Genomic DNA, 27,713 nt, shown 5'->3' with positions numbered 1-27,713 from the left:
CCAAACGAGAAGTTGGCGAGATGACTGGCTTGCAGATATTGGAAGAATGCGGGAAACCCGAAGCCATCACACAGGGTATCAGCTGGCAAGTCCAAGGGTAAGCACACGGTGGTATCCACGTGCCCATCCCGAAGCGAAGAAGCCAAGCCAGACGAGACGATTCCGCAAGGGCCGTGGTCAGCAAAACAAGCGATGAACTGCATGAAGAGCAAGCAGGGATTTAACATGACGCCGGTGCCGCTGCAGCCTAGCCCACTGAAGAGCCGATCCGCGCACATGGCCTTTATATCCTTGGCAGATGACCTCATAGACCAGCAGTGCAGCGAGATTGGTTGACCAAACGAGAAGTTTGCGAGATGACTGGCTTGCAGATATTGGAAGAATGCGGGAAACCCGAAGCCATCACACAGGGTATCAGCTGGCAAGTCCAAGGGTAAGCACACGGTGGTATCCACGTGCCCATCCCGAAGCGAAGAAGCCAAGCCAGACGAGACGATTCCGCAAGGGCCGTGGTCAGCAAAACAAGCGATGAACTGCATGAAGAGCAAGCAGGGATTTAACATGACGCCGGTGCCGCTGCAGCCTAGCCCACTGAAGAGCCGATCCGCGCACATGGCCTTTATATCCTTGGCAGATGACGTCATAGACCAGCAGTGCAGCGAGATTGGTTGACCAAACGAGAAGTTGGCGAGATGACTGGCTTGCAGATATTGGAAGAATGCGGGAAACCCGAAGCCATCACACAGGGTATCAGCTGGCAAGTCCAAGGGTAAGCACACGGTGGTATCCACGTGCCCATCCCGAAGCGAAGAAGCCAAGCCAGACGAGACGATTCCGCAAGGGCCGTGGTCAGCAAAACAAGCGATGAACTGCATGAAGAGCAAGCAGGGATTTAACATGAAGCCGGTGCCGCTGCAGCCTAGCCCACAGGATGAAAGAATTTGTTACCATCCAGGAACTGCATGATTTCTTAGTAGATGATATACTCCATGATTTTACACGGTGCACTTGTGAGCGAGATAGGACGATAATTTAAAGGTGAATTTTTGTTACCGGATTTGTAGACTGGAACGACCTTTCACTTCTTCCAATCATCAGGTATGGTGCCTGTGGAAAGTGACTGAGCAAACAGTAACAATAAATATTCGGCAGAAATGCACTTTGTGTTCTTTAAAAGTTTAGAATTTATTTCGTCAATGCCTGCTGCAGATGAAAGTTTAATTCTATCTATTAAAGACATTATTCCATTAGCAGAAACATTGGTTACAGGCATGGTGTGCGGAATGGATGTAGGCAGAATAGGTAAGGGCGCATCAGGCTCGCTTGTGAAGACAGAGGAAAACGCAACTGAAAAGATATTAGCACATTCAGTATCGCTAAATGGCTCTCCTGAATCTTTATTCAGGGTAACTGAATGCGTATTGGTAGGGTTTATAATTTGCCAGAACTTTTTTGTGTTACTTTTTAGGATTCTCGACAAGTCGTCGTGATAAAAGTGTTGCTTAGCGTTTTTGACAGCTGATAAATACGAGCTCTCGGCGGCATAATATTTGTCTAGCAGAACTTTTTGCTGGGCTAGTTGGTCCATTCTGATATTGGTGAAAACAGCGCGAAAGAAGAAGCCCGAAGGCGAAACGAGGAAGTGACAGGAAAGAGCGCTGACTGACAACTGAATTTATTGAGCGAAACTAGCGCAATATATAGGAAGGCAGTGCCAAAGATATTCAGATGCAGTCAACGTCACATGGTGCAAAGAGACATAAAAGCGATAAAAACAAAACAAGGTGAAAAAGCTAACAGTGAACTGAATATCAAAAAGGATGGTAACAAAATGAAAACTACACTCAATGACTATACACAGGTAATGTCACATGGTGTAAAGAGCCATAAAAGCGATAAAAACATAACAGGGTGAAGAGGCTAAAAGTCAGCAGAATCTCAAGGGGATGGTAACAAAAAAATACATGATGACTTAAACACTTAATGTCACAAGGTGTAAAGAGCCATAAAAACCGATGCAAGAGAGCTTTCAACTGCAGACCGCACGGTTAATACAGGCTGGTTTTCCGCAGACTGTGATTTCGGCAGTGACTGAAGCTCTGCTTCAGAAAGTTAAAGGCAAGAAGAAAAACGTTACTCAGGAAAGCAAGAGGAGGGTGAGGCCAGCCGTTATCCCGTATTCCCACCGGGTAGCACATAATTTGAAAAAGGTTGCAAATAAATATGAGATTCCCGTAGTCTTTTCTGCCCCTTGCAAGCTAGCTACGTTGTGTCACAGGATAAATAATGAAAAGCCAAGACAGCAAACCTGTGGCGTAAAGCATGCTAACATGTTCGTCAGGTGTAGGGAAGGTGTGATTTACCAGATTCCGCTTACATGCGACAAAGTTTATATTGGTCAAACCGGAAGGTGCCTGAACGAACGTTTAAGGGAACATGAGCGCTCACTTGAAAAAGGCACTGGCTCTAATCTAGCGCTTCATTGCAAAGATTGTAAATGCATGCCTCGATTACGCGACACAATTTTTCTTGATAGGAGTAGAGACAGCGTAGCCCGGGAGTTGAAGGAGGCTTTCTTTATAAAAAGAAAGGGCTTGGAATGTGTCAGTGACGCGTCAAAATCATTGTACAGGAGTGAACTTGCCTTTTTGGAACAACATTGCTAAATTTTTATTGTTGACTACGCGTGTTTCAATCGTTGAGTGTCACTGTTTCATCGTTTTATTGTTAAGGTCTGTGCATGTTTTAGCCATACATTGTTACATTCAGTTAGTTTTTATTCTTTCCACAATTCCATTTCGTCATTTTTTATCGGTTTTACCCTTGTTACCTGCTATGGATGTTTTATCGGTTTTTATGGCTCTTTACACCTTGTGACATTAAGTGTTTAAGTCATCATGTATTTTTTTGTTACCATCCCCTTGAGATTCTGCTGACTTTTAGCCTTTTCACCCTGTTATGTTTTTATCGCTTTTATGGCTCTTTACACCATGTGACATTACCTGTGTATAGTCATTGAGTGTAGTTTTCATTTTGTTACCATCCTTTTTGATATTCAGTTCACTGTTAGCTTTTTCACCTTGTTTTGTTTTTATCGCTTTTATGGCTCTGTGCACCATGTGACGTTGACTGCATCTGACTATCTTTGGCACTGCCTTCCTATATATTGCGCGAGTTTCGCTCAATAAATTCAGTTGTCAGTCAGCGCTCTTTCCTGTCACTTCCTCGTTTCGCCTTCGGGCTTCTTCTTTCGCGCTGTTTTCACCAATATCATAATATTTGTCCCATGAGCAGGTGCTGCGATTTGCTTTAGCTGCGCGGAATAGGCGTTTCTTTTTATTTTCGAGTTTTTTCAGGGACTTCGTGAACCAAGGCTGGTTTCGAGTGTCATGAAAAGTAGTCTTTTGGATGTATTTATCTGCCAGAGAGTTAAGCTTTTGTTTAAATATTGACCAGTTTTCCTGGATAGATCTGCTTTGAAAAGTTGCGTTAAAAGATGGAAAGAAGGCGTGCAGCTCGCTATTTATTGCTTCATAGTTGCCTTTATCGTACAGCCGGATTGTCTTTCCCGGACTGTGGCGAGGAATTGGTTTGAAATTAAAGACTGTGTGGTTGACTTTATGGTCACTAATTTCCCGCAAGTAAGTCATGGAGGAGAAACTTTCAGGATGGCTTGTTAATACTAAATCTAAAATATTTGCAGTGTCGTTTACTACACGCGTAGGTTCTAGTACCAGTTGGGCAAGATTAAAATTCGAACAGATATCAAGAAATTATCTTCTATCCGCTCGATTATCTATGGAGTGCACCGGGTTATGCCAGTTAATAGTCGGGTAATTAAAATCCCCGAAGAGGAGAATGTGAGCGCTGGGATACCGCGAGGTTAATTTAGACAAGGTTGTGTTCAGCTGGCGGCAAAAATGGGGAGTGTTGTGTGGCGGCCTGTAGCAGACACCCAGCAGCACGGAATGTGGTGCGGATCGACAGATAAGCCAAATTAATTCAAAGTCGGATTAAATGTTTAGAGCAGTGCATGATAAGTGGTTACTTGCCGCAATCAGAACACCACCACCACGTGCGTTTTTACGATCTGAACGAAAGAGAGAAAAATTTGGCAGATCAGCAAGCACCTCGCCATCACTAATGTCATTTGTTAGCCACGTTTCTGTTAATATCAGCAAGTTGCTATCAGATGATAACACCAGGTTTGACAAGAGCTCTCGCTTCGGGATGAAACTGCGTATATTAGTAAAGATTGCCGAAAACGTAAGATTAGGACGAGGACATGTTTGGGAACGGTGTAGTGCCGACTTGCGTCGCCGTGGTGGCTAGAAGATTTCTTTTACTATTTGCTCAGTCTCATCAAAAAAATAGCGTTTGGGGCCTATATGGAGGGTTTTGTACCGCAAAGAAAATTTAGTTGCCTTTGATTTGGCAAACGCGACAAGTTGCTTTCTTATATTTTGAACTCGGCGGGAGAAATCCTCACCAATGCTGAAATCCGTATCTTTTAGTTTGGGGCCATTTGAGAGAATCATTTGTTTTGTCTTAAAAGACGCAAACTTTACAATTATGGGACGCTGGCGTTCTGCGTTGTGACGCCCAAGACGGTGTGCACGTTCGATATCTTTACTATCTAACGTCAAATCGAGCTGATCGGAGCAGTGGCGAATTATGACTTCTTCGGAATCGGCAAATGACTCGCATGGTGTAGGATCGGAAAGGCCGTAAAAAATCAAATTGCATCTTCGTGAGCGGTTTTCGGCGTCATCAAATCGGGCTTCCAGTTCCCGCACCAGTTGAGTAGCCTTTTCTGTGTTGCATTGCACACATTCGACATCTGTTTTCAAAGTAGCCAGGTTCTGGTAGTGGCTCTCTAAATCGGCAATCCTCTGAATTAGATCTGTAATGGTTTTCTCTGTAGTTGTTAACTGGTTTTTTGATGTCTTGGACGTCAGTAATTATTGTAGCCTGACCTGAAGACAACTTTTTCAATTCAGCAAGCACTGCCTCTGCACTGGCAGGTCCCGGATTCGTTTCTATGTCCCCGGACAATAGTAGCAAGATGCGAATCGTTTCTAAACATTCAATAGCAACATCGACACAACACTGTGGGCTCGGAAGCTGCACCAGGCAGTAATTACTAGTTTTCTTAGCAAATAAGGCGTATGGGTTACTGACCTGCATTATGAACAGAAGCGGATTAGTGGTCTGCTTCATGGTACAGCCACCAAGCCCACAGAGCGCGGCCGGTGATTGCCGCTCTTTTATACACGGTGTGCCAGGTGCCGTCGATGACGATGGGTGTGTCCAAGGTTCCGGAAGTGTCCAGGGTTCCAGCGATGACGCTGGCAGGTTTGAAGCGCTGATGGCGTTGAGGCAACGGACATGCGTATCACTGTAGGGGTATCCAGGCAGGTCTGACGGCGCGCATTCCACCCCAGCCGAAACCAGGGCGGGAAGCAGCGCGTGTGTAACGACTGCTGCGAGCACCTGCATCATGAACAGGAGCGGATTAATGGCCTGCTTCTTGGTACAGCCACCAAGCCCACTAAGGATGGCTAAGGTGACAGGATATACTTTTCAGTGGTTCCAGTAGTGGATCTCTCGTAGTTGGCAGTAGAGGAGGTTGTGCAGCAGGCAGAGCCAAGAGATGATGTGACACAACTCTAGTGCGGGGATATTGATGAAGCGCTTAAGTGCAAACATGCTGATTTCTCTCGAGTGTTCAGAAGTGATAAAACAGGCTGCGTGATGTTGGATGGCCTCAAGTTGCGAAATTAAGTATTTGCTTGAAATGAAGACTACATAGATGATGCGAAATCAAGTATGGGAAATATGAACATTTGATAAGCCACCTTTGCACTTTGGGAGGCACCTATTGGAGGCTTTACTGGAGATAGCCTAAGACTTTAGAGGCATTTGAACATATTGCTTGTTATGTGGGTTATCCACGACAGAGATGTCTGATGTAACCCAAGGTACTGGTAGAATGATGTGGGAGCAACCGGGACCGAATTAATGTTGTATCAATGCTGAATTACAGTGCGCTTGCGGGGAACACCAACCTTGTGACCAGTTGCTCGGTGAATCTGTGAGTGAATGTGTAACTGCACTATGCAAGCTGGCTTTGAGTTGTACACTTGGGACATTGGAAGGAACTAAAGGAAGGGCTGCGTCAACAACTATGGCTGCTACAACCATGATGTGGAACCTTATGCTCCAACTACATCTGATGCTGCACGACAGGTTCATGTCTGGCCTACGCGGAGAGAACTCCCCGCAGTGCCTCTTCACTGAGTGTAAACTGATGCTCTCGAAGGCTTAGGGTTTCATTGCTTATGCAGAGAAGGCTGCATAGCAGCAGCCAGGGATGAGTACTGAACATGTAGACATTAAAAAAGCAATCATTGACCAACACAGGCATTGGACATGACTGCAATGCTCAGACAAAGCAAAGACAACACTGTTGGTTGGCACTGTGGTGATGCCCATAGCCTCAAGACGGAACATACCATGCCTGCAAGAAGGTCATATTGAGAGTGCCTGTATTTGAGAAAATTGGTAGGGTTTCACATAGTTAAACAAAATAGACTTGCGAAAGCATACGTTTAGCCGGTTCGCCGATGGTGTTGCTTAGCTGTTGCTTAGGAGGCACATTGGTGGCACATCTGGCGACAATATTAGACTCAAGTTAAGCTCTGATTGAGGTCAAGCTTATCTGATCAGTTCCCGCCGCCAATGGAAGTTGGTGAAGACAATGTTTTGCAATGCACAGCAAAAGAGTACACTGCAGTTTGACACGAGGCGTGCTCGGCTGCTGTGATAGCCTAGCTGATCTGTTCACACTGCCACGGCTTCGCCTCCCAGTCCTGGATACAGATCCGATTTTTTTTAAACCTAACATGACATCGCTGTTGCTAGGCAACGGCACAAGATCCAAAGATGACAAGATCATCGGTCAGTGTTGGTGAATAAGAAAGTGGTCAAAAACAGCTACCTGTTCAACACCAACTTGGAGGCCTCTCGGTCAGTGACTACACTTAGTCTCTGCGCCAAAGATGATGCCTTACAGCCACTTCTTGGCATGTTCGCCTTTTATGATAACAACGTGGAGAGAATGTACACAAAAGCAGCTGTGCTGCACGAAACTGCAGCAAATTGACACGAAATAGAGGTGGGAGGTGAAGAGGCAAAAGCTTTTCATGGGTTAAAACAGTCACTTTTGAAGCGTAGTGCTCGCAACACTACAGCGAGACCAAATAACTCCTGACTGCACATAACACATCATTTTACAGTCTGGGTGCAGTGCTCCTGCAAAAGGACAACTCTGGGCAATAAGCATCTGTTGCTTATGCATTATACCTTAGGCACCCCTTAGCAAAAACTAATACGTTTGGAATATACGGAGGTCTAATTAAAATGTATTTTAAACATATTTTGTATTCATGAATGCACTAAAAATATGTAGGAAATACTTTTCTGAAATTTCATGCTTGGTATTCGAAATATATTTTTAAAATGTGCCAAAAATACCTCACTTAAAGCATAGTTCGAGCACTTTTCAAATACATGAAAAAATAAGCATGCAGTTTTAGCATCTTGTCAGTGTATTAAAAGTGTATTTTCGGAAATATGAAATTAATTCATCGAAAGTATATTTCAATTCTAGAAAACGGGCAGCCCTTGTAAACGTATATGTATGCAGTTTTAGCATCTTGTCAATGTATTAAAAGTGAACTTTCGTAAATATGAAATTAATTCATCCGAAATATATTTCAATCCTAACAAACGGGCAGTCCTTTTAAACGTCTTTGCACACTTCTAGCTGCCATGAACAGTCGAGTGCTCGAAATCGTGTTTCGGGAAATGGCATTTGCGTGTCGTCAATGTATTTGAAGTGTACTTCCGTAAATACGTAATTAATTCGTCCAAAGAACACTGAAATTCTAGCAAATTGCAGTCCGCATTAGCATATTTGCAGCGCACTACAAGCTGTCGTTGAACAATCTAATGCTCAAAATCGAGTTTCGGGACATCGCATTTTGGTGCTGGCCATCTATTTAAAGTGTACTTTCGTAAATACGCAATTAATCCGTCTGAAGTATATTTAAATTCTAACAAATGGTTTGTCCGCGTAAACATATTTGCATTACACTTCAAGCTACCGTGGAACAATCTAGGGCTCGAAATGACGTTTCAGCGAAGAGTGAAAACTTTCCCTTTCTTGTCATCCTTTCGTTTATGGTAACTTCTAGCAGGAAGGTGATCACCACTTATACCCCTGCCACACGGGCGCTTCGAATGCCTTCCAGCCGAATGTCATCTAACGATGCTACATGCGTTCTGTCTAAGGGAGTGCTTGAAGATAATATTACGCCAATGAATATTAACCGCGTCAGCATGAAATTTCTCCGGGAGTGCGCCGATGAGGACGACTGCACTCATACTGTTGTTTACATCGCTTGTTTACATAACATAAAACGCAATCTGCGCTTTGGTTCTAATAAACAATCTGTTTTCTTTTTTACTGGTTGTACTCGTGATTGTTTACGCAGTGCTACAATGTGTGGGAAGCGATGATGCGATCGCACGCCTGAGAAAGCCGGGTTGTTGGCATCGCGCAGGACTGGCGCTTCTCGCTTCTTGTCCCGGCTTTCTCCGACGTGACCAGCACTTTTTTTTAAACTACTTTATCCAGAAGTATGTATGGCGACTGTTCGCTTTAACTGAAACGGCCTAACTTGTTATCCACAAGCTAGCGACGGCGACGACTGCTGCTGGCCGTAAAGCACGGCTCGGCAGTCTGGGTCACACCGGCGATTCCCGTTCATCGTACGCGTGCCCTGCGATGTAAGCAATAGTTGATTTCAGGTCACTGTTGCCAAAACTACACCTGGTGACCATTTGCATTCGCTAAAGCTTGTGATTCGCTCTTCACAACCGCCGAAATCACAGATCCAACCCTGCGAACTCGCTGGGCCTAGTCGTCGCGGAAGGGAACAGAGCCGTCGTCGATTGAAACTGATTTGGCAAGCGCTTATCGCTGGTGAGTGTTCAGGTATGCACACGTGAAATATAGCCGTTCGTTTCGCTCATTTAGAAGCGCGAGCATGCACACACCGCCGCCTCATCACCGTGCTCTCGCTCAGCCGCCGACAAGGCTGACCGTCCGCCGACCGGACTCGTCGGTGTCGTTGGCCTGAAAAACGTGTCCCTCTAGAATCATATTATAGTAAACTAGATATTTCACTATAATTACATGCTGTTGTTCAGCGTGATATATACTGTCGTTGTCGGACTAGTGTGACCGCCGTCGTCGTCGTCGCTGTACACTGAAAACGAGCTGAGGCTTTCGAATGCGTTTCGAAAGTGTCGTGCAGCACCGCGGCAGTCCATCGAGTCCGAATGTCATTCCTATTCTCGAATGCCATTCCACTCAATGTCATTCGAACATTTCCGTGTGAGAACGTGATAGCATTATACCAGCAAAAGCGCCTTGGGTACTTCTGGGTCCGAATAAGCCAGCGGAAAGGACCCCGTGTGGCAGGGCAGACCGGCTCCCTTACACGCCCATGTATCTGTTGGTTGACAGTTCGACTCCTGACCTGTGCCTGACGCAAGTTTCAACTAGCAATTCCGTTCTCAATTAATCCCAGATTCGAACGCGACCAGTAGGGTACTTCTGCGATAATTTGGAAGCCCACAGTATTTGCGCAAAAAAAGGTATCACCGTGCAAAATAGTGCGTCGCTTTCGCTGGGTATATATACGGCAAGCCAAGTATAGCGCTTGTCGTAGGATTTGTTGTTTGCTGTGTCGCTGTCGTCTTGGTATGCTGTATGTAGGTATCTGCCGTTCCCATTCAATCACGTGACCTTATAATATCAGACTCCTGTTGATTAATGATAAATACCCGTGTACGATTTGTTCTGCAGTTGATGAATTAACCCGTGTCATTCCATGGAGCCGCCCAGTAGACTTTTTTTTAAGCCCGAGTAAACACATTTTTAATGCATTAAATGTATATTTTTAGTATATTTCTAATGTATATTTTTATTATATTTTTAATGCATTATAAATATGCTAATCGGGCAAAAATGTACTTTTCACGTATTTTTAAGAACGTTTAAAATATTATTCCTAGTATACTTAAAAAGCATTCGTATTGCAGTTTAAGCATAGGGACAAAAAAATGCGAAATAAATATGAAATTAATACAATACGTTTGAAATGCATTTTTAGCACATCCTCTTTTCGCTAAGGGACAGCAGAATGCAATTATGCTCAACTTGACTATTAAGGCCTGGGTATCATATTTGCAGCAGATTACTTCAAAATTACATTGAAAGATGCATACTTGGACACAAAAATCAGTGCCAAAGATGTTCTCCCCAAATGTAGCTTAACTGTGCTCGAGTCTTTCAGCATATGATGATGATCTGATGCACCGAGTTGGAAAGAACCACCAGAATAGAGATGCGTGCACTAGGTTGCTCCTGTGAGATAGCAACGAGGAACCTCACATTCACAGAGTGATACTAATGTTTGAATTACCTCCACAACCACGTCTGACCGCAGAGACTGGCTACGCTTCTGCTAGAAAATACAGCACTTTCAAAGCCATATCTGACAGCAAAAAAAGGAACAGCAGAGCAACCAAATGCAACAGCTTCAGTTTCTGCTACTGGAGAGTAACAGAATTTGCTATTTATTGAGGACACCTCACTTGGAACTCGGGAGTAGAAATACTGAAAGCTGCATGAGATCAGGCTGCTTCATTGGATTATGCAAGCCACCGTTCACGCTCTGGCACTTAAGACCTGTGCACGAAGCTATTTGGGGTAGCCAGGAACACTTAGGTACCAAAAATGTTTGCAAATTATGCCAGAGCAAACAGAATAACGCAGAAAAGCTTCAAATTTTATTTTAGACTCAGCCATGAGTCGGTCATGGAGCCATGGTTTGCTAGGCCTGTGAAAAGGGATACAGTTGGCGCCGATGGATGCTTTTACCAAGTGGCTGCAGGTTCAAAGAGTACTTCATCCAATGTGAGCAGCAGTCACTGATGTACTGCGCTCACTATTCAACCTTTTGGAATTCTACAGAAGGTAGCGTCATACAACAGGATGGCATTTGTGTCAACTGAGGTAGAGACATCATTCCTGTAGCTTTGCGCCCAAGCCGCCCTCCTGCCAAGAGACGAGCTGAACAGAATATAGGCCAGTTGAAGAAAGCTCTAGCATGAGAATAACATGAACCAATGAGCATCACAGCGACATGATTCTTGTACTGGCAGCACAGAACAGTCTACCAAACAACAGGAGCAAGTGTCAGCCTTGAAAAGGCTACTTTCTTCCATGAAATTCCTTAACACTACGACCACATATTGCCTCCAATGGCATCACCTCTCACAGAAGAAATTCTATCAAAGAAGCACCAGCTATATGCAGGTGGGAAGGCCAACGCCCAACAGTTTCCTCCAAGGGCAAAGCACGTGTCTGCAACCGTATGTAGCAAGGCCAGTGGGACAACATTCATGTTGGTTCAATGTGCTGGGAAGCTCATGTGGCATTACTTGCATCAGATAAGTGCCATCACAGCCAAGCAGCAAGACAAAGGGCATGTGATACAGAGCAAGGCAAGCTAATTGATGTGCAAACATGTCGCTGGCACATCACAGGAGCAAGGGATACCAGGGCTGCATGTACTGAAATCAATGAGATACCGAGGCACTGTTTAAGAGATGAGGGGAGTCATTTCCAAGATTTAGAGAGCGTTTTGCAACATTTTGATCCAATATCGTCAGAGTAGGTCGTCAGGAAGGCGCACGCAAGTAGCCATAGTCTCTGAACCAAACCATAAACGTGGGGCTTGCTGCCTTTACCATTTATGATGGAGAGTAATTACAGCATTTAAAAATCTACAACCGTCATAGAGAGGAAATAGGATACTTAAAATTACACTTTTACTAATCATAATGCAGGAGCAAAAATACAACACTCGAAATACATTCCTACTAACTACATTTCTGCTCGCTATGAAGAAGAGAATATTCATGCACATCTACCATGATACGCTTGTAGCTATCATGGAGAGGGAATACAGTGCTCAAAAATAAGCTTGAACTAAGCATGACAAGCTAACTCAGTGTGATGAAGGAGGGGCAATACAACGAACACAGACTTCCACAGAATTTTCACACATTTTGACTGAAAACACTCCACAGGCCACATCCTCATATCAGGTGAAGCACTGTCTGTGCGGAAAATTTGTAACTTTTCTGACAAAAGTGGAAGAGAGAAGAAGCTTCTGGAATGAAGGTGCTCATGGCCAAAAATAAATTGTGGAGTCAACTTTGTCACACTGATAATGTGGCCACTGCGTAATAAACAGCATGAGTCTTTCTCCACATCAACTTTCAAAGAAGATATATCTGTTGGCAGCACTCTCAATGGCGATTCTCTGGGTGAATTACCCACCTCTGATAGCCTCCGGCTCACCTCTTCGAGAGGCTTTCTGTTGCTGCGCAGCAATCTATTAATTTGCCCCAAGCAGTTTTCAAATGGGAAGGCACTGACATTGTCCAGCGGTCGATAAATTAGACAATCATCAGCAAAGTGGCGCATGAAGTGTACATTGTACGCCAGAAACTCTGGTTCATATAGCTTTGCAGATTGTTGTGCAAAATATTGGAGCAAGTGCGAAGCAAACCTGTTCATTTCTGTGCAAAGGTTGGCACTGAGGAGAATTCGAACAGCCACATGCAGACATAGAAAGTGCTTGCAGCAGTCATCTTTTAGCAAATCCCTTAACAGCAAAGGACCAGTGTAAAGAAGAAAGGACCGAAATTCTACTGCCTTCCATCGATCCACTTCATCCAGGGTTTTAGGCTGGCGAGCAAATTTTGATGGCAGGCTAGTTTCCTCAAGTCTTGCACTCAAAATGCTACGCTGCTGTCCACTGAGACGATAAGGTAGCGGTCCGGACACCCAAGTCTGCAGCAACTTCCGGACGACTCCCAAACACACCGTGTGCATGTAGTCCAACGGAAAGTATTTGATCATGTTCACACGTAGCTCAAGCAGCGGACTTTCGGCATGGTGATGGCCTGCTTCAGCCATTCTGCAGAAAGAGCCATCCGTGCGGCTTACAAAAGCAGCACACACTGGAAATGTTTGTCTCCGCTCAATCCTTTCACCTTTCCGAGTGCAGCGATCCCATTCATAATAGCCAGTATGTCCCTTTACGCACTTGACATAAGAGCGTGCCAGGACATCGCATATTACAGCAGCGAGAGAAACACTGTAACGCACACCCTTGATGACCATTTCAGAGACCTCCAGGCTTTTCATTTCATCCATAAATATCCGCAAAAATTGTTCAACATTTGATGGCTTCTTTTTCCCACAGTGAATGGAGAAAACGAAGGGCCTACTGCCAACTGCATTAGCCACGGCGCAGAGCAGGACCCAGAAGCTCACTGAAGAACTTTTGAATATGGGTAGTCCATCGATGTTGATGTGGAGGTCCACCTTGGCGCCCGCAGGACCCCAAAGACCTTTTCCAACTATTTCTGCCACTTGACATCCAAGGCCAAAATGCACACTGTTGTTCTGCACATTCACTTTCCGCTCGGTCTTCAGTAAAGTGCGAGCGTCACTAGACACTGAATGACCTAGTCGGCGCAAAAGCAAGGACAGGTCGTTAATGGCCACATGTGAAAGAGAGTGCTTGCGTGCTATGTCCGCTAGCTCCCGAGCCGCATCTATCACCGAGGAGAATGCTTCTGTACTGGTGGTCGTCTAATGCCCCTCAAATGCTGGGTGGTCGCGGTCGTCTCATTGATCCTCGGATAACGACGAACCCTCAGCAGCGTCCAAGCATTCCTCAGAAGTAGTGGATTCTGAGTCCTCATTAAAATTGGATGGCATATGTGGAGGGAGAGCTGAGCCGTCCTGTCGATGCTTCCAAGGATGCCCGAGGCCTTTTTCCTCTCTCTGCGCTTTCAGCACTCATATTGCGGCCTTCGCGTGTCGTCGTTGGAGACACATGACGTTCGTCCTCAACGGCGAAAGAAACTGCCCGGAAAAATTCGTCAACTTCACGTTTGAGCCATCGATACTTTTGCCACTTACTGGCCATGGCGGACAACTGAAGAGCGCATTAATTGTTAGAAAAAGCTATCGCTGACGGTTTTCAGGTTCCAAGCAGCTCGAAGAATTCCAGCGCACGTATGATTGTTGCACTTCGAGGCATGGAGGACGAAAGGACTTGGCGGCTAAGCTGGTGCGCAGTTGCGCGAAAGTCGGCGGAAGTAGTTGTTGACCTTGCAAAAGGTGGCATTGTCTTTCACCTCGGCGAAACGCGCGAGGGGGTCCAACACCGTTACGTGGGCTTTAATTCAAGCGAAAAAAACAGAACAAAAAATTTGATTGAAAAAAAATAAAAACGATAGCTGACGCGACGGGAGCAGCGGCCCTTACAAAAATTTTTAGTAACATTCTTTAGAAAGTCTTTCGACAATTGTTAATAGAACCTATTAACATTGAATAGAAAGTCTTTTAAACGCCTTTGTACATTGTAGTAACAACCTATCAACCGTCTTCCGACAATTGGCCACCGATATCCAAAAGACTCAAGTACATAGAAAGTCTTTATACTTCCTATCATCCCCTTATCGAGTTTGTATACACTTCCTACTGACCCCTTACCGACAATGTCTACCAACACCCTATCAACTGTCTTCTGACAAATTTCCACCGTTATCCAAAAGACTCAAGTACATAGAAAGTCTTTACACTTATCAACCACATACCGACAATGTCTACCAACACCCTATTGACGGTCTTCCGACAATTGGCCACCGTTATCTAAAAGACTCAAGTACATAGAAAGTCTTTACACTTCTTTTCAACCACATACCGACAATGTCTACCAACACCCTATCAACGGTCTTCCGACAATTGGCCACCGTTATCCAAAAGACTCAAGTACGAAGAAAGTATAATTCCTACATCAACTTTTGGAAAAGTGTATGCTAACTACACAGAACAACACTTTTACCAACATAGTTTTATCACTTCAAAATCCTTTTGTGAACACTATCCTGGAGTGCTGAAAGAATAATAGAAGCAAAATGCAAATTATTACATTTATTGTGCACAATTGTACATACGCGCTACAACACATGCATGATGCATCAAAATATTTTATGGAGAACAATAGAGGAACAGAAGAAGAGGGAAGTGTGCCTTCGGCACACTTCCCCTCAGTTCCCTCTGAGTAACAATGACTGATACACAGCAATTGAAAAACAACAGGTTTTAATTCACGATGTTTCGGCTGGAGGACCAGCCTTTTTCGAGTATAGTATAGCATTCGAAACAAAAGCTGTGTGCTTCAAATGCTGTAGTACACTTGAAAACGGCTGGCCCTCCAACCAAAACGTCGTCAATTAAATCCCGTTAGGTTTTTCTTACATATATACGAGGTGTTTCAGGGAAGACTAAGTAATTTTCAAAAAACAGGTATCTTGAGATGAATGTATGGCTTTTTCAGCATAGTATTACCAGTGTTGGCAGGCACCAGAAAACTTGTGAAGAGTCTTACGTAGTAAGCTGGTTAGCTAATTTTTATTAATGAACCTTTTCACTATCAGAAACTTCGTTAAAACATTAAGTTGGGCTAGTTGGTAACGGCTTGAAGGAATCATACTTTTAGCGGTAAGAGCACACACAACACCAAGACACACACAGACAGGACACCTGGTAGACTTCAACTATCTTTACTGGACACTTGTACGACATAAGTATGTATCACTGAGCACACGCAGGTGCCTCGTCATCGGCATCAGGTCTAACTACGCCCTCCCCTCCTCCAAGGCATACGGTTGCGCCGATAAACAATCGCTTTTTCTGCCAATGCCAGGGAGGGAGGGCTTACACACGTCACCCGCCTCTTGAATACGAAAGGCCTGGGAGCCGAGAAAAAAGAAAGAGAAATTATCGAAGTCTTTCGTATTCAAGAGGCGGGTGACGTGTGTAAGCACTCCCTCCCTGGCGTTGGCAGAAAAAGAGATTGTTTATCGGCGCAACCGTATGCCTTGGAGGAGAGGGGAGGGCGTAGTTAGACCTGTTGCAGATGACGAGGCACCTGCGTGTGCTCAGTGATACATATTTATGTCGTACAAGTGTCCAGTAAAGATAGTTGAAGTCTAGCGGGTGTCCTGTGTGTGTGTATCTTGGTGTTGTGTCTGTTTCTTACCGCTAAGAATATGATTCCTTCACTATCAGAGTTAGGCGTCTAGTTGCCATTATAGATTTGTAGCAGTTACATGCACTGGAGGGGTTTCTTTCCCTGTGTGCTTTCAAAAGCGCATGTATTTTCGCACGATGCAGCCAAATTTTGTCGAGCCACAGCGGCGAAAGTAATCATGTTTTGTACATTCCAGAAACTGATATGGCTACTACGAACAACTGGCTAAAAGTCTCTAACTGCAACCAGTTGCAAACCTGTGTTAGTTAAAAAGTTAATTATCAGAAATTAGTTAACCAGCTTACTAAATACACCTCACCGGCTTTCTGGTGTCTGCTAACACTGGTAATATTATGCAGCAAAAGCCATATTTTTGAAAACTACTTATTCTTCCCTGAAACACCAGGTGCATATAAATACTGCTCACTTTCCTGTACAACACAGAAACGAAATAATTTCTTCTGTAACATGAAAGTTCCATGAGCCACATAACAAACCCGTGGAAAAAAACTGCATGCATACACACACATCTCTCCAAAACAGCTAAAAAATCCCACACAGTGAAACAATGCTTACACTGTCTTAAGACCAACATTAAAGGCTGCAAACACTAGCGAATTAAAAGTCAAACAGATGCCAAACATATGCTAAATGTCCCCATGGATGTAGATATTAAGCTATGAGCTGATTTTAATAAAAATGCATCAGCACAGAAATGCTTAAGCGACTTTGTTGCACTTTGGTGCACTATCCTGACACTTGTCCTCAATATCAGGCAGCCTGCTTGTTGTTCATCATCATCATCAGCCTGCCTATGCCCACTTCAGGGCAAAGGCCTCTCCCATGCCTCTCCAATTAACCCTGTCGTTACTTGTCTGCATCAGCAGCGGAAGAGGTAGCGTCCTAGTGATGAGACGTGCGCACGAACAGGTAGCCTCCTCCATGGCAGAATGCAGCAGCAAGAGAACTGCACAAGAAAACATTCAAAGTATACAGTTATAGTAACTTCTAATAGAATCAAACACGGAGCAGCAACAATCAGTTAAATGTGCACTAAAATGCAGCACTCCGAGTGAGTTTGATAAGGCTGCTGAGTAATAGCATAAGCAGCAGTCACAAGACTAGAACTAAATGTAATGCGTCCTTGAACAAGAAAAAGCTATAACATGCTGTTGTGTTCAATTCTGCCCCCACATTCGAAGACTGAATGATATTCACAGGAACTGACATTAACGTGTCACACCTAATTAGGCTCCACCATGCCTGAATTTTTTTTTTGCACAGCCACCTGGTGTTCATTGCAAAAATTATATGTTGGCTTTTTTCTTTAGTGTTCTCTGACCACCCACCAGATGGCGGGAGTTGTCTGTGAGGAATGTAGTGTTGTGAAAAACGCGCCTTTGTACCCGCCATATCAATTCCCGCGATGGACGCCAAAATGTTTTACAAACGTAAAGGTAAGGTACTTTATATAGAACTTTTTTTTAGCGCAATATTTAGTGCATGAGCATATGTTTGTTCTTGCGAGGCAAAAATAGTCTTTGCAGCAGATATGTGTCATGTGGCAATGTTTTTTTTCACCATGCATGAATGGCGTTATAGGTAGGACTCTAAATTTTATCAACCAAATTCAACATGAATGTAAATTTCGCTTTCAAACCTGCCTTTCAGGTGTTCAATATGAGGATATTCCATCCGAGGATGACAGCTTCACTGGAGGCGACACCTCGAGCGAAAGTGACTATGACGCGGAAGCAGATATCAGAGATGACGTCCCAGATAATGAAGGTGCAACGCTAAACGACATCCAAAGCGATAGCGATGCATCTGATATGGAAATGGAAGAAGCTCCAGTGACAACTCACAAGGTTCCCGTGTGGAGTACTAAATATCGAATGTCTCCCCCTGTGTTATTTTCATCTGATAGTGGACTGCTGGATGATATTCTCGCTATCAACAATGTCACCGCATTTAGTATTTTCGACCTGTTGTGGAAGCCTGAGTGGACTGAAGATGTTGTGTTTCAAACAAAACTATATGCACAACAAGAAAGCAAGCCTTACACTCCTACAACGAACAAGGAAATGCGAGCATTCCTCGGTCTCAATTTGTTGATGGGGCTCAAAAGGAGTCCGAGCTACCGTGATTATTGATACAGTACACCTGACATGAATGACCCGTTCATTTCCAAAGTCATGACAGTGAATCTATTCGGCTGGCTCCTTTCCCACCTCCACCTAAATGATAACGCGCTGCAACCAGACAGAAGCAATACCAACTTTGACAAGTTGTACAAAGTACGCCCACTTTTGTCAGAACTTTCAAGAACAACCTATGTTGCATGAAATGGAAAGACAAGCGGACTGTTCACTTGTTGTCAAATTTCCACGACCCCTCTTAAAGAAGTTGAAGTAAATCGGAAAGAGCAAGATGGGACAATTACTAAAGTCAGCTGCCCTGGCGCACTCCAAGATTACAACAAGAATATGAACTTTGTGGACAAATTCGACCAAATGAAAGGGCAATATGCACTGGATCGCAAATCACGCAAGTGGTGGCACAGGATCTTTTTTCACCTTCTTGACTGTTGTGTAGTGAACACACACATAATTTTTCGCGAACACGATGGGTCGGAAAAGATGTCATTGAAAGACTTTAGGAGGAGCCTGGTCTCACATATGACTGCTGAAGCCCGCATGGACCCTAAAGCAAAGCGGAAGTCATCCAACAACCAAGTTGTTCAACTAAAGAGGTCGACACCATTTGTGGAGTTGGCTATCAGTACAGCGGAATCCAGGCACCAGCCGACAAGGTGCTCACAGCGCAGATGCGCAAACTGCAGCACGAAGGCACAGCCATTGAGAACAATTTGGATGTGCCAAACATGGAATGTGCCATTGTGCCTCCGTAAGGGAAAGAACTGCTTTGCCGAGTACAACAAAAAGTGATTTTGCAAGTAGAAAGTGAAAAGCGTGCCGTTATTTTGAGCGATAAACAGTGATAAAGGTACGTGTGCCATAAAGAGACCCTTCCAGCATGAAAAAGAGACCCTTCCAGCAGAGACCCTTCCACTTCTGTGCTTGAAAGAGTTAATGAAAGTCTACTGTATTGGGCACCGTGGCTGGGGACGCGCGGTTGCGCGAGTCCTGCGAGGCAGCCAGGGCCGCGCAGGAGGCGGGACCTTGGGAGGCAGCCAGGGCCGCGCAGGAGGCGGGACCTTGGGAGGCAGCCAGGGCCGCGCGGGAGGCGGGACCTTGGGAGGCAGCCAGGGCATTCTGGGAGGTGGGGGCCGCTTGGGGAAGGGAGGGCACTGAGCCGGGGGCTGTAGCACAGTGGCTCGCAGTGGTTGCCAGGCCGGCAGCGGTACTTGGCAGAAACGCTTCGGCAAAACGCCTTTTGCGTCCGCCGCCACGGTCCACCGACCCTGGCAACCACTTCCTAATAAACCCCTGCGCTTCCACCACATCCGCCCCCGTCTTCTCGCAGATGGCATCTGCATAAGATAAGCGTTCATTTTAGGCCACCAGAAAAAGTTTGCTCATTCACAGAAATCAAGATTATTTCAGCAACAGAGAAAACAGAAAACGCCACAAGTACATGTTATTACTCAAAGTGCGTGCCAAAATGAAAGGACTACAGTATCCAAATACAACTTGCGGAGAAAATCCACCTGAAAGCTCTTCTAACCAACTGTATAAAGCTGGTGCGACATCACGGTCGACCACTTTGCACTACTAACATATGGGAGCACAAATGGCTGGCAGATACAAGGCACGACTACGATCCATGACAAGAGATGGATGTGACTGGTGGGAGGGCTTTCTTTGAAAGGCATCTGCTGACTCATATATCTTCAGATGCACATGGATGAAAACTGCAGATGACTACCCCCATAAAAACAGTAACAAAATATTCACCTGTAATGAAAAAGAAAACTGGTAAAGTATCAAATGAAAAGAAGAAAAGAAAACAAAGCACAGCAGAACCTGGTGCATGTTCTTCCACTCATCTTTTAAAATTCAATTAAAAGTTACTGCAACAACATACCTGTTGCCACCTTGCATAGCTTGAGGGCAATAAATGACCGCTTGCCCTTGCGGCCATGGAGGCTGTATATCCTTTGCACAGCCACCCCCATGATGGCTGTCATTACGTTTGACCCCACCTCCCTCAGGCCCTTGCCCCCCAGGCGGACCAGCTGCTTTCGCTGAAAAGAAACACCACAGGTGCACAAGCTATTAGGCACAAACATCAATTATAATTTCATTTAGTTTAGCAGAATCGAATAGCTAAGACAATTGTGCGACTACCTGTCAACAGCCCATGCGAGTACCTACAATCATAATGCATAATTTCTGTATGATACAAGAGCTTGACAAGTTGCTACCAGCAGAAAGCACCACCACCAATATGGACATTTTTTTTCCCCAGTTTACTAAGAGCAGGGAAACTTTAGCGATTAAGCAAAGGTGGCCAACTCCTTCCCATTATGCTTTGCATCTTGGACATTATTATATTATAACTAGAATGCTTTTTGCAGATATATGTGCTGGATGTGTTTTCTCTGCACAGCCATTACGCTAAAATTGATTTGGTTTGTAGAACTTAAAGTTCCAAAGTGACTCAGGCTATGATGAGGGACCCCATAGTGGAGGGCTCCGGAAGTTTCGACCACCTGGGGTCTTTAACATGCGCCACTGACATCACACTGCGCACGGGAGCCTTGCTTTTCGCCTCCATGGAAAACTGGCCATCACGGCTGGGTTGGAATCTGAGTCTTTGGGTTCAGCAGTCGAGTGCCCTAACCACTGAGCCACCATGGCGGGGCTCACTACCCTGAAATTGAGCAGTCTAATTAATGCTATACAAAGGGCGCTTATTTAAATCCCCAAGTACCTGAGTAAAGCTGCGTGCTTAGCAACCACATTTAATTAAACGATGTTGCTTGTTTTTGGCAGCAGATTAAGTAATGAAATGTGCATAATGTGAGCAAAAGACAGGGAAGAGGTGGGTTAAAGCTGCCCCATTATTTGGGAAACCTAGCCCAAATTAAAGACGCGCTGAGAGAGGACCAACTTCCAGCTGTGTTCACAGTAGTTCATGCAACACTATATTAACCGAAAGCTCAGCTTCCTGTAAAACAGACCTTACAACATCTCTAATGTTAGCTACAAAGTCCACTGCTGAACTAAATTAAAACAGCACAACAATAAATGACAAATGTAAGGAAAATGAGGGGCTCCTTATGAAACACATACGAAGAAAGGCAGCCACTGGCAACAAAAGCATAGGGGATTTTTTTTTGCTGTTGATCGATGTAAAACAATAATGTAAACACAGAAATATTTGGCTGAGAAAAAAAATTTGTTGGAACCAAGTCTGTTATGCAACGACCGGCCACCGGCAGAGCTCTGGAAAACTACATCGAATGACATTGAGTGACACCATCTGAGAGCAACTGCCCCAAAAAAGCCTGTGACTGCACCGCCAAATACCAAGCTACTACAAGATGTGACAGGTGCAATGCTTCGCACAGAACCAGCATCAGTAGCTTGGTTTGCTGTTTAGCGCTCCTTCTCGCCTAAACGCTCTGATGCGACATCAGTCTCGCAGGTCGCATTTTCTTTGCACTGCGTGGCTGAAACATGACGTGACAACTGGCACTTGCCGTAAGCAATATTGCGAGCGCGACATGTTCAGCACCGCTACTGAGCCCAACAAATTGATAGGAGCCAAAGAGCAGATAAAGAGAGTCCCCTAACAGCTGTCTCGACACGTGATGCAGTTTTTGCAAGCTCTGCCACCGGCTGGGCATTGCATACCACTTTTGCTTCCAACAGTAAATCTCACCACACAAGGAATCGACAGGGCGTTCCAGTGAACACTCTCAAAAATTCCTAAAGAAGCGCAAGTTCGATATGGGAAAACAATTTTTTTTTTGGAGGAACGATCTCTCAGCAGTGGTGGACATAATTTACTGCATCCTAATTATACAGCTAGTTAAAACTCGCTTATTAACTTTTTAATTAACACAGTTCAATGGTTACTGCCAAAGGGGAGTTCGAAGTGAGATACAAGGCAATGGAATGTCAGCCTTTGAAACAAAAAACTGATTTCCAAAAGCCCTGCAACCTGAGAAATTCTAGTTTTTCCAAGCAAAATTGAAATTGAGCGCAGATGACGCGCTGCAGTGGCTACGGTGCCCAGTTCGCACTGCAAGCGGTATTGTGCCATCTCATATACATGGTTTCACACCACATCTTGGTGTAAAGAAAAGGATAGTCATTGCCAAGTGCAGGGTTATTTTTTAGAGCAATGGAGCGAAATAAGGTGCACAACACACCAAAGTAGAGCACACAGTTAAAGTCTGGTACCGTAGGCCCTGCAACACGTCATCAGCAGACGTCGCCATCTTCACTGAACTTCATGTGCGCCTCTTGCGCTAAATTTCGGTTTCGTGTGGAAAAAATGTCTCAATTCCTGAATTTCTACAAAAAATGCTTTTCTTTATTTAAAAAAAAAGATATGACTACGTTTATGGCTTCGTACTCCCCACTGGCACTAACCACTGAACTGCGTCAATTAAAAAGTTAATAAGTGGGTTTCAGTTAATTGTACAATTAGAAAAAGTTTGCAGTACAGTGTCTGCTATAACTGTACGTGTGTGCCTGCAAATATTTCTTCTATTTTGAACTCCCTATTCTTAGGAATTCCTGAAAATGTTCACTGAAACAGCCAGTGTGTATATCAGCAAGCAACTTTCATGAACAAGACATTTACATTAACAAAACACACTGTGACAGCACACTCCAGCACAACAGTAGGAATTATATCTATGAAGAGCATGTTATTCACAGAGCACGGCATGCTAATACTCTTGGAGCTCAAGATTTCTGCACAAACCTCGGAATTACATTATGCGTGCAATTCGTTAGTAGGCATTCATTTTCTCCAGACACGAATTATCAGAAACATTACATCACCAGTCCAGCAGCCACGCTGTCATCCTGGACGGCAGCTTCCGCATTTTCCAAATCCTCGGGGGAGAATGCGGGCAGTGCAAGGGTGGGAGGCGGTGGCGAGGGGGACACTGGCCAAGTCCTTTGCTCCAGCTGGAGGTCCGACCGCAGCAGCACGTGATCTTCCAGCCTTTGTAGCCTCTGCATTATGTCGCGCTGCTGCTGTCGGACCTCCAGCACCAGGCGCATGATTCGCAGCAATGTAGCTGCAACTGAAGCAATCAACAATTTCAGTGAGAGCAGGGTTAACCGGGGCGCAATAATATCATTTGCGCACTGAGGTACAATAAAGAACAATATGAGCCTAACAGTAGGCAGCAACACACTCTGTACTATGCTCCTAAACTTCCACCAATTTTCATCCTCCCAGGCACTTCTAATTCATGTTCTATTCCTTGCTAGCCTAACTTAAATGCCATAAATGTCACCATGCACTGAAAAACACCTAGGTGAAATGCAGCCGCTCTATGAGTGATAGCTAGTACAGAACCTGCAGCCTTGTTGTGTAAAGGACTTCTCAGTCTATGAGCTTCGCCAATTTTTACATTGCTTCCTAGGCATTTCCACTGCTATTGCGCCATGGCAGAGATGGCAGCAGTTAGTCGCAAATGGATTCTTCCAGTGTCATGAGAAGCATGTGCTAATAGAAGCGAGAAAGCAGAGCAGGCCTGTGCCCTTAATATAGCATTGCACCATTTGGAAAGTATTGCTTACGGCAACACCCACATTGGCCAAAATGCTGGAGGTAGACATCTGTTCTAACTGCAAGTGCCGGCAGGAATCAATGCATTAAAAGTGCAACAAAGATAGCCCTTATGGAATTATAGCCCTTAGCTGACAAGCGAAATGCAACCAAGAGGTGGACCAAACGTTTCTTGCTATGCACAGGACGTGCCAAACCGTTGAGAAATATAACAAGGTCACATTTATCTCTTACCACGCATCCATTTTGCTGCAGGCAAGACAAGACTAGGAGCCAGCTGATGTGCTCCACAAGGCAGTTAGGCTGTTCAGTTCTTTCCTAAGCAAGAGGTCCTCCTTCAGAGCATGCCACTATTATTGGCTGCTTATCTCCTTCAGCACCCTCTATGGGAGCTTTGTGATATTGCAATTAATTTTTTTCAGCACATTTCGCTGCATCCAAGGCACTGCATTGACTTCCAACCAATAAACTTTCAAAATACTTTGAAAGACAATGAAAAATTACAATATGGGCCTTGCTGACCTGTGTGCCTCTGGAAGCGACCAAATTATGCTGGTAAGGAAACACATGCACAGAACATGGGACTACTGTGTAGAGTGCAATTCGTAGGAGTGGCTTCCTGGTGGTGATGTAGGCAGAGAGAGGCAACAGGATCCAAAGGAACCAAACAAAAGCACAACATACAGCTCTTGGGAAGGGCACACAACAACCAGTCCACTATGAATCACAAGAGGAGAAAGCAATGGAAGTACTAGGTTGTAAATTTCAGTACCACTTTAGTTCAATACAATCGCTTTTGAGAAATACATGTGATGATTTTCAGAGTGACCCCTTTCAAAGCACATAGTTTGAAACAAGAAATGTGCTCCTAGCACCATTGCAAGAGCCACTGAGGAGAACTCCGTGCAAATATCTTCCTAAATAAGTATATTCTCTAGATCTTTCTGGGCCTGTTGACTGCTGCTCGGCAGCAGCAGGTACAATGAGAAATTTAAAATTTGCTCTGTTTTTCTTTAAGGCAAAGCAGATCTACCTTCTACATCTTGTCGTGTCACTTGATACTAGACAAAATAGGGGTGTAATTAAAAGAAAGGAACACAGTGAAAAGACGGGACAAGCAGCATTTGTCCTGTCCTTTCACTGTGTCTCTATGTTTGGCTTGCATTTCTCCTTTTGCACAAAAGTAAACAAAGTGAAAATCTCACCATCAACAGTCCCAGCTGTTGACTCCTCCAGCTCACTGGGTGGTGCACTATTTTCGCGCACGCTCTCCCCAGCGTGATTCGGTGGGGCTGAAGATGAACATGCGTCATTGATGGCAATCCAGGAAGTACAGAACACACTACTGTGTACAACCACAATGTCACATTTCTATCCTAATTGAATGCAGAAATGCTACTTCAGGATATTTTTGGAGAAGGGACAGAACAGTTGCATGGCCAGGCTGTTTTGCATACAGGTGATCTTTTTAAAACACAATAGACACAAAATTACGAAGTACAGAAACAAATTCCTGGTTATATAGAGATGCCCCCCAGGCAATAGTAACACTTCCTTTGGCCGAAAAGATATTTTAATTTGGTTTCAATCACAGGCTGTACAAAGACTTCATAATTCAAAACCCATCAAAACCGACACCTCCATGAAAAGTAGTTGACGTGACAAACAATGTCACATCATGCAGATACCTATGACACATAAAAGAACATTGTGATCCGACTGCGGCGGCGCGTTTCGATGGAGGTGAAATGCAAAAGGCGCCCGTGTGCTGTGCGATGTCAGTACATGTTAAAGATCCCCAGTCGGCTGAAATTATCCCAGGGCGCTACGGCACCTCTTTCTTCCTTTCTTCTCACACTCCCTCCTTTATCCCTTCCCTTAAGAATGCCCACCGAAATGCGAGAGAATTACTGCACCACTTTCTTTCCTGAAAAATCAGTTTTCAATTTTTTAAATATGTGTCTATAGTACTTCAATAATTACATTTCTCATGCACCAGCATGATGCACTGGTACATTTAAGGACACAAAAGAAACTGTCATGGCGAAACCAAAAACAGAGAGCGGAATATATGTCATGTGAATAGAAACCTGTTCGCAGTACTGTTAACGTGGGTAAGAGAGTTTGCCACGAAATGGTTACTGGCAGATTCACTGCTGATCTGAGAGCATGGCAAATGTAAAAAGCTGATGCCAAGTCTGAGCACGTTCTATTTCTCTGCAAGTGCAATTAGCTACGGTGGAGTTTTTTCCCAGATTTTGCAAGCATACTACCATAAATCCCCAATCAAAACTAACACAATGTCGACCTTACATTAAATAGAAATGAGAAATGGTGTTTTAGTTTTAAGGTGGTTAACATCCAAAGGCGACTCAGGCTGTGAGGGACGCCGTAGTGAAGGGCTCCCGAAATTTCAACCACCTGGAGTTCTTCAACGTGCACTGGCATAGCACAGTACACGGGCCTCTACAATTTCTCCTCCAAAGAAATTCGACCGCCGCGGCCGGGATCGAACCTGCGTCTTTCGGGTCAGCAGCCGAGCGCCGTAACCACTGAGCCACCGCGGCGGCTTAACAAATGAGAATTCGCGGCTTAACAAATGAGAATGCATGTCTTACGCGGTGACGGCAGCTGTACATCGTTGTGGCCCTCATTTCCTAAAAAAGAATTGCAGATGAACGTCTTGTTGAGTATGCAAAATAATTTCTCATTAATAAAGAAATATGAGAATTTTAATTACCAGAAACTGCCGAGCTTTCTAGGGCCGAAGTCAATTCATAGCGCCGAACCTTTTTTTCGGCGCTCTTGTAGGATCCTGCAAAGATTACAAATAAAAAACAAAACTCTTGAGCAATCTACATGAAAATTCTACTTCATATGAAATAAAGCAACATTTCTTACATTGCTGGGATCCACTGACACCACACTACACACACACAGAAAAATACTGTGAGTGTATCGTGCTGGTAGTTCAGGATGAACATCTTAGAGCAGCCCGATTGTTAGGATAGACAAGGAAATGCTCCAGATCATTTTATATCGCAGTTTACTGTGTTTTGTATTCTAACCAATTATTTGGCACATTTCAGGACAACCAGGCCACACTGCAAGTCACGCCATTATGCACGTAGTTTAAATATGCTTGCTTTCTGGCATTTGTAATTTCCAGGTAGCAAACAGCATATATAAGGCCAAGGTACAGTGTGGCAATGACACAGGCATCTTACATCCCTGTCAGACAGGCATTTCGAAGGCTCTCAAACTGATAGTCTATCACCTCACGCTGAGCGCTGCTACAAAGGCAGTTTTAATGGCCATTGAGTATACAGTCTATCGAGTCAAAGCAGTGTGGAACTCTTTAGCGAGATTTCAAGGGCCCTCGAGCATTGTACAAGGTTGCTAGCATTGTTTCGAGCGGCACCAAAGCATGCTCTCATGCATGATATGTTCACAGTAGAAAAACGTGAACAAAGATTACCCTCCCAAATTTTAATGCAAGTACCAAACTTTAGCTTCTACAATGATTTAAAAATTGTGTCAGTCTGGTTTAAAGTGCATTACTTTCATACTCGGCATTGCAGAAGACTGAAACACCAGCGGTATTAGTATTGCCAGAGCACTACAAACTGCGACAGCAAATGACCTAAAACGGCAGTGCCTTTCAAGACAATGCAACTGACCTGCAATAATAACTCAAAACCTCCTACGATCCCAAATAAGGCTGTTTCTGTGCCG

General features: G+C 44.4%; 2 protein-coding genes and 1 pseudogene across 2 annotated transcripts; 1 reads left to right on the top strand and 2 right to left on the bottom strand.

Annotated features, from left to right (window-relative positions):
• Positions 1-4,328: 4,328 nt before the first annotated feature.
• Positions 4,329-5,476, bottom strand: LOC149327983 (uncharacterized; annotated as a pseudogene).
• A 12,206-nt stretch (positions 5,477-17,682) lies between these two features.
• LOC149327982 (uncharacterized) lies at positions 17,683-18,409 on the top strand. Its single transcript, XM_089565017.1, has 2 exons — positions 17,683-17,713; positions 17,928-18,409. Exons 1-2 carry the CDS (start codon positions 17,683-17,685, stop codon positions 18,407-18,409), a joined length of 513 nt encoding a protein of 170 aa, XP_089421143.1.
• A 663-nt stretch (positions 18,410-19,072) lies between these two features.
• Positions 19,073-26,746, bottom strand: LOC149327981 (uncharacterized). Its single transcript, XM_089565016.1, has 7 exons — positions 26,719-26,746; positions 26,597-26,635; positions 25,184-25,270; positions 23,240-23,487; positions 20,304-20,463; positions 19,624-19,749; positions 19,073-19,092 (listed from the first exon to the last, which is right to left on the bottom strand). Exons 4-7 carry the CDS (start codon positions 23,462-23,464, stop codon positions 19,073-19,075), a joined length of 531 nt encoding a protein of 176 aa, XP_089421142.1. The 5' UTR covers positions 23,465-23,487; positions 25,184-25,270; positions 26,597-26,635; positions 26,719-26,746.
• Between the last annotated feature and the right edge of the window lie 967 nt (positions 26,747-27,713).

The sequence above is a fragment of the Amblyomma mixtum genome, chromosome 10 (genome assembly GCF_055824585.1).
Source record: "Amblyomma mixtum isolate Tamu chromosome 10, ASM5582458v1, whole genome shotgun sequence".
In the NCBI taxonomy this organism is placed as follows: domain Eukaryota; kingdom Metazoa; phylum Arthropoda; class Arachnida; order Ixodida; family Ixodidae; genus Amblyomma; species Amblyomma mixtum.
The sequence above is the reverse complement of the archived record's forward strand: the minus strand, read 5'-3'. Positions and strand labels throughout refer to the sequence as shown.

Excerpts from the sequence above, each read along its gene's own strand:
- LOC149327982 (XM_089565017.1), top strand. The coding sequence starts at position 17,683 with ATGGACGCCAAAATGTTTTACAAACGTAAAG. Across the intron at positions 17,714-17,927 it reads AATGTTTTACAAACGTAAAG|GTGTTCAATATGAGGATATT; the intron begins GTAAGGTACTTT and ends CCTGCCTTTCAG.
- LOC149327981 (XM_089565016.1), bottom strand. The coding sequence starts at position 23,464 with ATGCGCCTGGTGCTGGAGGTCCGACAGCAGCAGCGCGACATAATGCAG. Across the intron at positions 20,464-23,239 it reads ACAGCGTGGCTGCTGGACTG|CGAAAGCAGCTGGTCCGCCT; the intron begins GTGATGTAATGT and ends GTTTCTTTTCAG. Across the intron at positions 19,750-20,303 it reads GCTATGCAAGGTGGCAACAG|ATGCCATCTGCGAGAAGACG; the intron begins GTATGTTGTTGC and ends TATCTTATGCAG.